This window comes from Vanellus vanellus, assembly GCF_965231255.1.
Source record: "Vanellus vanellus genome assembly, chromosome: 2".
Lineage (NCBI taxonomy): Eukaryota > Metazoa > Chordata > Aves > Charadriiformes > Charadriidae > Vanellus > Vanellus vanellus.
The window spans coordinates 5538317-5552021 of NC_138906.1; the positions used below are offsets into that span (position 1 = coordinate 5538317).

A 13705-nucleotide genomic window follows, 5' to 3' on the forward strand; every position below is an offset into this window, starting at 1 on the left:
TTCATAAGTACATCCCAGAGGACAGTGGAGGTACTTAAGCTTATTAGTATTATTGACAAAAAGGAAATTGTCTTAAGTGACCGTTAATATATTTAAGCTAAATTAACACCACTTCTAGCGTTCATAGAAGCTTCATTAGCTGTCTTCCAACAGAAGTAAAGGAATAGGAACAATTTACTTCATATTGCCCACTTGTGCAAAGGATGTTTCAATACAACTGTTTACAATAGCTATAGGACTTGACTCAATCATTCTTCCCATCCTGTGTCCCAGTTTATCAGTGTAATGATACTGTATGGTGTTCATACATTTTTTTTTTTTCTTGAAATGTGCTGCACTCTGCTTTTGCATAATTATCCCAACAGCATATACACATTTACACTTCTGAAGAGCAGAGCTGTCTTTCTGCCATCCTGTTACATCTTTTTCCAGTATGTCTTTAAAAGTATTGCAGGTAGGGGAAATAGGTTTATTAAGCAACTTAACCAATATTTATAGAATCCATTCCTTTCTGATATTGTCCAATAAATAAAATTTGTAGTGCACCTTGATCTTGATCTTCACTTCCTGTTACATGACTGTAATGCTCCATGCAAAATGTTCAGCCCACATTGCTAATGTTCCTTTCTTTTGATCTTCTAAAAAAGTCATAGTTTGTTCACTCACCATTTTATATATAGAAACATTGCACCTATATATGTATCTTTATGCATTTTTTTTTTCTGAAAAGCATTTCCTACTTCTGTGCAAGCATCTTCATTGCTGATATAATTGCTTCTCTGAATATTTTTTTAGTTTCTGCTGACTCTCTTCACACATATGCTTCCATTTCTGCATTGTTCTCTTCAGAGACTGAGATTTTTTATTATTATTAATGATATGTCTTTTTAATTTTTCCCTCCTGCTTTCTATCTGACAGGCTTATGTTTTTTCTCAACCACTGATTTTAATCTAGTTTTCCTATTGATCTTTTTAAATTTCTTTCCTTCTACATATTCCCAGTTCTTCCACTGCTACCAAGACTGCAGTTCATGACCTGCAGACTGTTGACATCCCTGAGTTTTTCTTACAAGATTTTTATCATAATTTTCACTGTTTTGCAAGCGTGCTGTCATAGCTACACTCAGGATGAAGATAATATGCTAATTTGATTACAGCCCATCCGGAATTTATCTCCAATTCTGCCATCATTGCTATTACTGTCTTCTTCTTGTTTACATTTTGAAGCTGTGGATTCAATAGTGTCAAACAAGGTGTCCAATACCATGTACATTCCTACAATGTCTCTTTCTTTCTAGCATTTCTAATTCCGTTTGTGAGATGTTCCACAACCAATAAGAAACTCATATGACCAGCAGCAGTTGACCAGAAAGTTTTCTCCAAAATTCATCCTGTCACGTCTTATTCAGAGTACTTTCCAGATAGGAAATCAGATTTCATCAGCAAGTTGCGGGATGGTTCTTCTTTGGAGGAAGACTCTCTCTTGAGTCTCCTTTTGTGGTTCTTACTGTCAACGCATGGCAACTTGAACCTGCCCAGCCTGGGGAACTGCCAGGTGGAACCACTCACAGCAGTATGCCCATGTTTTAGGCTGTCATGTCATCTTGGTCATTTTCCATCTGCTGGTGTGACGAGTTGGTTGTCAGGGACTATCACTCCTTCCAGGCAAGAACTCTCTGTGTGCCATTGTTATTTTTGCAAGGGTATGCGTTTACTGGTGTTGCAACATTCAGTGTGTTCCTTGCTTGCCAGGTGAAATAGTTGGAGTGAAGCCCTGTTGAGTCACCTGTACTAGAGACCACATGGTAGTTGACTTGACTGGTCACTTCAGTGACCTGCACTGTGTTTCTTTAACAAAGCTTTTTGAATACAAGATGTTTCAGGAGAGACAGAAGGACCAGCACAGTAGTAAGAGGATCGTAGATGGGGTTTAAAGATTGGAAAAGAGTCTGTGGACATGCTCATGCATGATGCAGGGCTCTATTGAGGAAACGGTGTGATCCCAGCTAGGGTGGTGTTGTGTTTGGACTTGGGTTTAGGTGACAGGGTGGGCAAAGGCAAGGGGCTGTGTGCTGATATCAGACATCAGGTAAAGAAGGTGTCTGTTCATTTACCTCTCTCTCCCTTCCCCATCAAAACATGACTCCATCCCGTACAATCTTCAGGATGCGGATAGTCTTGTTCTGCTCGCCTGAAGAGGTGGTCTCTCACTGCTGCTCTAGGGACTTTCTTCCACAGTCTCCCTGGTCATGACCATCCACCACGTTAAGCCTCACTCTTCTTAATCACATCTCATTATTCCTGATCAGATAGCACTTTCCAGCACTTTGCTGTATGCCAAAAGGAGTCACTGTGGTGCCTGTGACCTTTGAAAAGGAACCTTTTGTGATAAAAAGCCCGATCTGAGAATTGTGTCAGGACGGTACGATAGAACAGTTAAAACAAGGCATTAATAAACTAACGGACTATTTATTTGAGGTCAGGATGACAGGATATAATGCTCCAGCTAAAATGACTGCTCTGATGCCAGTTTGGGTTGCTTAATCATGGGGTAGATTTTACCACATTGCATAAAAATGCAAAGTCTAAATAGAATAATATTTACGTTTCCTGGGAGTGAAGAGGAGCAAACATTCTAGGAAACACAGAAGTACGAGCTTTCTGTGAAGCACGAAATAGGAGGCCCGGCAGAAATGAGCAAAATAAACGCTGGTTGCCCATTACTCTCTCAGAAGAGAAAGAGAAGAGCTTAATGACTTTCCATTTAAACTCCTGAGCTTAAGGAGAACTGCAAAGAAGCCTTCACAGTCAGCATTCCCTCTTTTGTGCATCTTGGAATATTTTGGCTATTTCATCTCACTAAGGGAGATAAATCTCCTCTCAAATGGAATTTGGTTCTTATGACAGAAAATTTTTACGACTGAAATCTTTTACTGAAAAGTTTCTTTTGGTTCAAAAGAGCTTCTGGGTTTGTATGTTCAGATTATAATTGATCAGTGCCAAAACAGGTGGTCCAAATGCTTTTTGGATCCCTGGTTTATAACTCCATTCTGGGCTCTGAATTTTCATCTCAATTTAGAAATGGAAACACTAAACTTCCAAAGCCCTGGCAAGATATGAAAACTAATTATTTCCCATCTGTAGTTGGAGAGGGTCTTATTCCAGCAATAATTACATTCTTAGCCTATCATAAATGAAAGTAAGAGAATAAGAAATAAGCTGGTTTATTTTGTCTTCAAGACCTCACCTTTGGATTCATTTTATCTGTCAATAAATATCAAGGGAAAAATCCTTAGTTCTGTTTTCCATTACGAAGCAGAAAACATGTATAAACAGAAATGAATAAAAATATCAAGTGACATTAAAGATAAATAAAAAAGATGCACTGCCTGTCATCATTACTTCTCTTAAATGTCCATTCATCAGTTTCTATTTATGGAACTGATGTGTGGGTTATGTTAGAGCTGTCCAGTTCTGAGAGAAATTAATTTGTTGACACAGAGCTCCTATAATAACAAGGAAGTCCTTGACAAATTGTTGTGTACTTTGCTAGATACAGTACAGGGGCTCTTTTCTAGGAAAACTCACTTTGCAGTAGTAAGATCTTTCTTCCTTTGAAACGCTACTATATATATATATAAGGTATAAACTATAGAAGCTTCATCTTCTTTGCTTGTAAATCAGAATCAATCTGGTAGTCACTAGAACTGTATGGATCCTCTCCAGCTGAGAAAATAGCTCCATTTTCATTTCAAAGATTTCAGCTTTGCAGGCTGTGTGCGGCAGCCTGTTCCCTGTTTGATTCCCAGACTGTGTCTTCTGTCCTGAACGAACTCGAGCTATCATCCCTGTGAGCTGTGGTGTCAGGCCCAGTGTGGACAAATGGACAATAAAAATCCATCTGATTATGTGGTGAAAAACGATCTTCAGATCAGACCTCTTGGAGTGCTACTAAAAGGTCCTACTGATATCTTCCTGAAATGAAGGAGTGTTCTTTTAAAAGAAGTCATTAAAATTGAACACAGTGAAGTGTCTTTCTCGTAGGCAAAGCCAGAAACGAGTATTTTGATGTTACCACATTTGCATCTTTTGTCTTGGAATTTTTTGCTTGCTAAACTCTGCCTTTGAGAGGTTACCCTGTTCAAGTCTTAAAGGTCTCCCAGAGAAACCTTGATAGAGGCAAAAGGGACCCCTTGGTGTTGGTGCCTCGAAGTCTTTTTTAAGCTTTCCTATAATATAATGTCACAGTTCCTCAGTAGATAGAGCCACATTCATTCAGTTGAAGGTCAGGTACCCCTGGACAATCTGAAGATCACTGGATGATTTGTGTGGTTAACTGATTCAAGTCCAAGCACTATTTTTCCAAAAGCATACATTTAAAATATGTCCAATGAACCACTGTTGAAAAGTGCCCGTTTCTCTCCACTGAATATAAATAGAACCCGGGATAACCAGCTGCCTAGAAATAATCTAAAATGAAATTATGCCAATCCAACTCAACTCCTTATGCTTCTGCTCTTCTTATCCTCACTATGTGGTGGAATGGCTTTAGAAGCAAGGCCAAGTCACTTCAGTTTTCTGTCTTAGATAACTAATCTAGAATGGGGAAGGATTAGTTATTCTTTTTCCTGAAGAAGCCTGCGGGATGAAGGCAGTAACAGGAGCTTTGTGTGTAACAAGCCAAAGGCTGCACTCATGTCCTGTCCTGGTGCAGCGACAGCTGCGGAAAGTAGCCCTGTGAGAGAGTGGAAAACAAAGCCTCGAAAGAGCTACATACATTATTCATAGATTCTAAAGCCAGAAGGAGATGTGAATGATTTTTCTAACCTTAATTTATGCATAAAAAAAGGCCATAGGATTCTCCCGACTTAAAGATCCTCTTTGTGTCTCAGTCATCATCTCTTGAGTGGATATATATGACTCATTTTTCCCTTACCTTCCAGCCAGCCCAGGATTCTCGACTTCCCCCTGTCCCTTTTACCAGCCTTTTTTAAAAAAAAAAAAACAAAACACAAGACTCTCTGGTTTGCAGGGAAAGACAGACCAAATTTTGATGTTACTTTTTACTGCCCTCCTTCTCTTGGAACAGGTTTCTCTTTGCTTTTCAGGCAAATTTATTTTCTTTTCTAAATTTCCTCCCTCCTCGTCATGAACTGCTGAAGTGTAGTACTCACTGACACTGGGTATTGTGAAGATGAAACCAAGAGGAAGTTGAGTTAATGGATTAGACCCATTCAGGGAGGAAAAGCTCATCGAGGCACAAAGATGAGTCTCTAATGCCCCTCTCAAAAAGTCCTCAGAGTTGCCCATTGCCCATTGCTGAAAGTTGGGACCCTGTACTTGGGCAGCGTTACTGAGTATTTGCCTTCACACTCTTTTTTAACACATCAGGGTATGGATGGTGATCAGATGACTGGGTGTCAGGTCTGACGTTTGTCCTTAGGTGACTACCAAGGCTTTGGTGGGAATTTTAAATTCATTTATTAAATGTTAGCAAAGTGTAATTTGTGTGAGTAAATGTCAGGTCTGGAGTTCGGACCAGTTTAAACTTGGGACTCTCCCTAAGAATCCAGAGGACTTTGGATCCAGGTTTGCTATTTACAGAGCAGCCATTTATGAGGATCAGGACAGGCAATAAAATTCCCAGGTCTGAGGTTGTTTCTGCAGTTAGGTAAGGTGGAATTTGGGATCAGTGTTTCTGGAGCCTTGGGTGAGCAGTGGGACAGATTTTCTGTAAATGACAGTTATTACTGTAGCACCAAAGTGCCAAATGGGTTAAGGCAGCCAACCATTAGCCAAAGAAGTCTTCTTCTGTTCTTTCATGCTTTTCCAAAAATCAGTGTCATTTTTTTCACAGCTGTTCCATTGGGAAATGGTAAGACTAGCGAGACAGGGTTTATTTAATCTAACTCAGAGAGAGATCTTTTTGCCTAAACATAGGTGCATAGGACCTTTTCAGATGCTCTGTGAGCCCCACATGGGTCTGGCAGAGAGGATACAGATCCTCTGGAAAGCCCATGCTGTTCTGAAGTAGTACTTTGAGGTCAGGTAGGATACACCATGGCACCAAAAATGGCTCTCAGTCACTGTTTTTAGGCAACTAAATGCAACCCTGCAATACAGCCCTATAATATACGCCCTCCCAACAGGTCTATCTGTGTGGGTCACGTAAAGAGGCACTTCAAAGTGGGGAGAGTCATCTCATACTGAAGTAAACATCTCAAATAGACAGGACAACCTATAATGTAAAAGTAGCTATTTTTCTCCATCGGTTATTAAAGCAACTGGTGGAAACTAACTCCGGGGTAGATATCTCCCTTAGGGCTGTCTGCCAGACTGCTCAGTTTTATTGCAGGCGTGAGACCTGAAGCATCCTCTAAGTGTTTGAAAGATTGCACAGCAAAGGAGAATTTTGGGAGAAAGATAGAAGGAAAACAGTATAACAATAAGATGTTTGCAAGACCATCCACCTGGTTGACAATCACATCACTACAAACACTAATGGGAGCGGCAGTCACTTGGAAATGCAGACTTGAGATTACTGAGTATGTCCTCAGGTGGATTTTAGTTTCTGTCTTCAGACCCACAGGCTTGAACATGGTCTGTGTGACTAAGGATATGCAGCATATTGGATGCCAGAACTAGGAAGAGGATTCAGGGTGAGTGGCCGATGCCCCTGTTATAGCTTCAGTGTTCCTCTCTCCTAGAAAATATTATAGAAATTATGTCCCTAGCAGGCTTTACTCTGGCACCTGGGCAGCTTGTTAAAAGTGACTACCGAGGTATCTGCCTTCCTGTTGCTGCTGTAGACAGATGTGGTCTCTCACCAGCCCCGTGCCACGTGTGCCAGTGCCACTCATAGGCCTTGGCTACATAAAAATGCCTCAAGTGGTACTGTGGTCTGTGCCTGGATAGCTGAATTGTCTCCCTGAATGTGGCCTCCACTGGGATGCTCAGCTTCTGGTGGTACCCAGCACACCGTGAGCTTCAATTGGAACCATCAGTATTAATGCTGCTAACCAGACGAGCAAGCCAGCTGTCAACAGGGATCAGTGCGAACATACATGAAAATCTATGTGAGAAGTACTAATACATCCTTTCTGTATGTCAGCATTGTTTTCTTTCTGCAACCCTTGGCTGGGGAAGCTTAGGGGCAAGGGTGGGAGAATGAAAAACTGATTTATACAGAATAAGAGTATTTCTAGTGAAGTAACTCCCAAACTTTTCAGCTCGCAATTCTCCTTCTGGACTGATGAATCACACTTCTGCAATTTAATTTCAGAGAAGATCAAAATCCTTAATTTTTCTGATGCAGCCTGTGGCAATTTGAATTTCCAGTTCCCTGCTGTCACATCAAAGTAGGACTCATGAAACTTGAAATGCTTTCTCCAGTCCACTTCATCATGTTAATCCCATGTGATTAGTCTTTTGGAATTTGCCCTTGCCTAAACGTCTATAATTCCATATGGCACCTTCCATTATGATTGCAAAAGTGGCAAGTTTTGGATCGGTGCCTTTTTTACATCCTTTGATAGAAGTAACCCAAACCTGGCTCTGAGCTGATGAAGAGCCTTAAGATTTGGTGGCAGAATTTCAGAGGCAGAAGATTTTTTTCTATGGGTGAAGGACACTCCCACCCCCCTCAGTAGGTGCTGCCTGAACGCTTCTCTTTCTGGTATTGAGGAATGGTGCAACCACCAAAGTGAGGAGTTTAAGATTCAAGTCAAACCAGTGATATGAAGCAGTGTTTGTCTCCGATAAATGAAGCGAGAACCGGTTGACCTTGAGCTCTTAAATATAACAAAGACAATTCTAGCAAGAACAAGTATACAGACTGCACTGTTTTATTTATTTCTTATACTCCCTAAGGCCCTGCTCTGCTAAGAAAATAATTTCAAAAAATGTCATACGTTAACTCCTAGAGCAGCATTTTTGTATCTCACATAATAAGTGTTTAATGTACATAATTCCCAACGCTGGCGGTGTCTATTCAGGTGCTTATTGCACCATTTGTTATGAACCATGTTACAGTAACCGCAAGGAATGGTATGATGGATGCCAAGTTACTGTAATCATTGAAATATAGCACATTGCATGGAAAAAAAAAAAAGAGCATATTTTGAGAACACCTTTAAATTGGCAGCTCTGCTACAGAGTTCATAAATAGTTGGAAGTCAATCACAGAATTGTTCCATTCATAGACTGACTGCAGAATGCCAGGAGCCCTGGGACTCTGGAAAAGCGTGTGAGATAAATATCTTCTCACAAGCTTAGGTTATGACTTCAGCAGTCCTGAGATAACAATTCTGTACTTCTGACCGTATGCATCGCCAACAATTTTGAGACAGATCAGTATGTTGTAAGCTACCCTACTTTATGTGTTGAAAGCAACCCAAAACTCGCTGCTGGGTGCCAAATCCTTCTGCTGATCGCAGTCTGCAAATCAGAATCCTCTTTTCAGGTTTTTTTTTTTCCTTTCCTGTTTACGCTGAGAGGAAACTTATGTAAGACACTCACTGGCAGATGCTGCAACAACAGTAATTAGAGCAAATCTCAATTCTCAGTGGTGAGATTGTAACAGAAGTAATAATTAACCTAGCTCAGCAGATTAAAAAGGGAAGTGGTGAATCCATCATCTCACCTTTAAAGACAGTGCAAAAAAAACAGGCGTTTTTCAGGTGTGATTCATCTGCTCTATTTTAAATGTCTCTTGCGGAGTGCAATCTGTAGCCTCCGCCGAATACAAAGGGAGTCCAGCGCGACTAGCTCACATCGCGATTTCTGCAATGCGGTCCTGTACGTTGGGTGTGGGGAGCCCTACCTAACCACTCCGGCCTGCTGTGGAGCGGGAGGGTGGTTCCCAACGCCTGCCGTATCACCGCAGCGCGGTGCTGCCAAATACTCTACGCAGGGAGCCTCGCATGAGCTGAGCCAGAGACAGATGCAAACAGCCAAACATAATCCCACCCTTAGTTCCTTGTGGCACCCAGGAAAGGAGTAAAAGGGAGTAAAAATAAGTTCCTTGCTGGGACCGTTATTTTTTTACTCCGTTTTCGTTGCTGTTTTGAAAACATTAATAGCTGTTGGATATTTGCTGCATAATCTGATATTTCTAGTAAACTTCTGAATTTGTTGCAATCGGTGGTAAAACCAAGAGGCTGTTTTCAATCACATCGGAACTGCAAAGTGTGCCTTTTAAGGCGTATCATATCCTTTAAGCCACTGTTTGACTGACTGGTGATATTTTTTCCCTTCTCTCCTTTCTTTTCTAGATAAATTTTGTATTTCTATTTAACATAGTTAGGATTTTAATGACAAAGCTGAGAGCTTCAACCACTTCAGAAACAATACAGTACAGGTAAGTCAGCTGGTGCTTCTTGCTGTTTGCGGTGTTAACAAAGAACTGCTTTGCCTGCCCTGTCCTTGTCCCGTCTTCGTCATTCCAGATGCCACTGTTGATCTCAGAGGGTGTCTTTCTCGGCCCTTGAGCTCATACAGTTAGGAATACAGTATTTATTTTTGCAGGCTAGCTGTAAAAGTGTGCCTGCGTTTTCTCTGTCCGCTCCATTTCCGCGTCCAAACAATGCGAACAGCCTGGGCTTACAGCCAGACCCGTGCACTGCCGCAGCCACCTGCCTCTTTACCTCCTTCGCGTTTGCACGTGCCCCAACGCACACGTGAAATTTCCCCCTTCCAATGAAATCTGAAGGGTTCAATTTCAAGTGAGAGTAGGAACTCTGTCATTTTTCATGTGTACACAAGCACACATATTATATTATATAAATATATCGTTACTCCTTTCACTGATGACTAGTCCATCCATTCACTAATCTGGAGAATCAGTGAAAAACTGTTCAGTCCCTACTAGGTTGCTTCTCTGTCCCAGTCTCTAGCTTTGTAGATGCAGAACAATATAATATCAATATTCCCAGTGACAGGACGAAGGCAACGGGCACAAGTTGGAACACAGGAAGTTCCATTCAAATACAAGAAAAACTTCTTTACAGTGAGGGTGACAAAGCACTGGCACAGGCTGCCCAGGGAGGTGGTGGAGTCCCCTTCTCTGGAGATTTTCAAGACCCGCCTGGATGCAGTCCTGAGTAATGTGCTCTAGGCAATCCTGCTTTGGCAGGGGAGTGGGGCTGGATGATCTCTAGAGGTCCCTTACAACTCTGAAAATTCCATGATTCTGTGATTCCATGGTCAAGACTTCCCAAAAAATCATGTGCATATGCATATTAAGATCCTTGTTCGTACTAATATCCTAGAAGAGCCAGAAGACAGAAGAACAGAGCCTGGGCCATAACATTTATATAGTATCTGTAATCAATAGCAGTGTCATTACTAATGATTACTGTGCAAGTACACGTATTTACAGTAGGGTTTAATGTTCTTTTTAAAGCGTAGGCTGTGGGAATGAAGGGCACTTGTGTCCTCTCTCTTCAGCCGGTACCAGCATCCATGTAACCACTCAGTGGGTCGCATCCCAGAGCTGATCCTTGACTAATCATTACCTTTATGTGGGGTGGCTTCTCAGGCGGATCGGCTTCCTGAGCTGGCTGACTGTGCAACCTCACAAGCACTAGTATTGCAGAGAGGAGAAGACAGGAATATTTAGCCCAGGACAGCGGAAGGGAGGTGGCCTGGGCCATTCTGGCAGCAGCGTGGACTTACATCAGCCTAAACAGTCCAAAAGCAAATTCTTAGAGATCAGGAGATGCTGACTGCCCTTCTTCTCTTCCCATTTGCAGTACCTTGCAAGATGTTTGGAGCATTTATGGACAGACAGGTCCTTGCACTGGGAAATAGCACAGCTTTTGTGGAGTAAGATTGGTCACAATTTTCTAAATAATTTCTAGATAAAATCTCAGTGTATCAGGCTGAGACTTGAATCTTGATGTCCTTGAATCAGCCTGATCTTGACTTTGGAGGCAGTTTGCTGCAGTAACGGGGTTTGGTTGTTTTGCGTGATTCCTTCCTTTTACTCCTGTCTGAGGTTTGGGGACAAATGTGAAGTTAATGCAGTGATCTGATATTCTTGTTCAGACTCTTCTCTGCACATTTCCTCAGAAATGAAGGGGGAGACCACCCCTTTTTCATGCTCAAACCTCATGCTATAAAACCAGAACTGGCATGAAAAAACCCTGATTCAAATCTCAGTACATTTTTATCCCTTCCGCAGTTTGCAGGGAGCAGTAGAGAGATTAGATTCTGAGGCAATCTAACCTAACTGCCTTCATCCTTGAAGAGATGACGGTGATCTTACCCTCGCTACAAGCTCTGTGAGGGTATCTTCTTTTTCACAGCCTAAATAGAAAGCCATATAATTCCAGGAAAGCCTCGGGCAAGCCTTGCTGCTCTAAAGCCGAGTACTCCAAAGGTTTGTTAAGCAAATATAAAATGATGTGGCAGCTACTTACAGTAGCTACAGTACACTGTAGAGAGGTTGGTGCTGGTCTCTTCTCACAGGTAATTAATGACAGAACCAGAGGGAATGGCTTCAAGCTCCAACAGGGTAGATTTAGACTGAACATTAGGAAAGAATTTTTCACAGAAAGGGTGGTTGGGCATTGGAATAGACTGCCCAGGGAGGTGGTTGAGTCACCATCCCTGGATGTGTTTAAGAGACGTTTAGATGTGGTGTTGGGGGATATGGTGTAGGGGAGAACTTTGTAGAGTAGGGTAGATGGTTGGACTCGATGATCCCAAGGGTCTCTTCCAACCTAGACAATTCTATGATTCTACTTTAAGACTGTCACTCTGTGCTGACACTGGCAGTATTTTTGTGCCCTCCTGCCTGCCTACCCGCTTGTCTTTATCTGCCTCTTACAGCATTATACAGAGATTTATACAGACTTAGCAAAATTGCAGCCTTCTGTGTTTGTACAGTATCTAGCACGATGAGGTGCTGTTCTGCAGCTGACATCCCAAGACACTATTATAGCACCTATAATAAAGATCAGTGCCTGGTAATTCTGTTAATAATCACTTATGCTTCATTGTGCCACACATGCTTGTTTATTTTTTATAAGACGGCCAATTGAGTTGGGTGTGCAGGTGTTGCAGAGAGACAGAATAAAAAGGTGGGCATAGAGCAGATCTCATGGGCACAGCACTCCTGCCCTGGTCAGCAGCTAAGTCGTGCACTTACCACGTTGCCCTGAGGTACGAGAAATCACTCACCAAACTTGTAGAGAATCTCAGGGCTTCAGCCTAATGCAAGCCTCACTGATAGGACAGAAACTGTCTGGAGGAAGAAGAGAGAGAAAGGGAGGGATATAAAAAAGGTTCCCGTTTGTACCCTGGAGTTCAGGGTGTGGGGACAAATAACAGGATTCAAAGGCAAAGGCTTTCCCAGAACATGTTTCTCCAGGTGGTCAGGCACCAGTCAGAAAGTGCTAACTAGCAAACTCACCTCTGGCTTCACAGCCCCAAGGGGAGGCTGTCACTCTTTCCCTGCTCCCCTGCTAAACCCTATCCAGCCTTTCGGACACGTGACCATGTTCCCTCTTAAATATTCTTTCCTGAGCCCTAGGAAACTTGTGTTCTTCATTGCCCGAGGACTCTAGGAGCCTCCATCTTGGGTTACACAATAAACTGGTTACGAACCTTGGGACTGTTCCTGTGCAGGGAGGCTGAGAAGTGCCTAAAACTTGGATGTCCTCCTGGGAAAAAGCTCAAATTATTTGGCCATTGTGCAAATATAGGCTTCCGCTGCTATCCTTAGCAAATGCTCTAGCAACATGCCTCGAGAGTGGCAATCTGCGGTGGTTCAGATAACACAGTTGTTCTTTCTTGTGTTCACTTGTCTTTTCTGTTTCCTGCCCACAGGAAGGCAGTGAAGGCAACGTTAGTTCTTCTGCCTCTGCTAGGCATCACCTATATGCTTTTCTTTGTCAACCCTGGTGAAGATGACATTTCCCAGATCGTCTTCATCTATTTCAATTCCTTCCTGCAGTCTTTTCAGGTAAGAGAGCAAGTTTACAGCTGGTATCAGGTACTGCTGAAAGGATCCTCAATGCTTTTCAGCCATGAAACTTAGGGCAATGAAGGTTATGGTAGCAATATTAGTTGAAAATAGCTCAGCTTTGTTTATGGTTATGTAATAGATATATAAGCATGTCATATGGAGTGGAGATCTCCTCTCAGGTGTGTACTGGAGCGATTCATCTCCCTTAACATTAGCACTGTGTTTAAGTCTATAGCTACAGCTCCTCACCTGGAGGAGCTAAAGTCCATGGAGAGAGAGATGCTGTTTCCTTCTATTCTAAACTGCCTTAGAGAGGATGATGAATCACCCTCCCAAGGTACCTCTCTCTTCACAGAGCGCACAGTGAGCTGAGACTTAGACTAGATGTTGCTAAAACAAAGGGAAACATCTACCTGTTGGGCTCGCTTGATTAAGACATGCGCTGTATTCCCCAGCCCTCCAGCAACAGTGCATGCACTCAGCCATCAGACTGTACCAGCTGAGAACTCCTACCCTGTCTCCTTCATCCTCTGAATTTAATAGTAGTTCTGCCAGGATGTAAAAGGCAGTGGAACACGAGTAATTGCCCTAGCTTTCTGGATTTGGCACAAGCCCAAAAGTGACTGAAGACCTTGAAGGGTGTTTAGCCACCCATTTCTGCTTCCTACAGCTTTACCTCTGCTTAAGGACCCTCTTGAACTGGGGTGGAACTATGTTTGACATTAATGTGATCTG

The 13705-nt window shown here is 42.3% G+C and overlaps 1 protein-coding gene across 3 annotated transcripts in view; it reads left to right on the top strand.

The window, feature by feature from the left end:
- The window catches only part of CRHR2 (corticotropin releasing hormone receptor 2), a gene marked incomplete at its 5' end in the record, with an annotated part of 163267 nt that overhangs the window by 134653 nt on the left and 14909 nt on the right, over nucleotides 1-13705 (top strand). For all 3 annotated transcript variants that reach the window (XM_082499549.1, XM_082499548.1, XM_082499550.1), the window contains 2 exons: nucleotides 9273-9358; nucleotides 12832-12967. In XM_082499549.1, the coding sequence (XP_082355675.1) occupies nucleotides 9273-9358; nucleotides 12832-12967 (222 nt within the window). The remainder of the gene's footprint in view (nucleotides 1-9272; nucleotides 9359-12831; nucleotides 12968-13705) is intronic.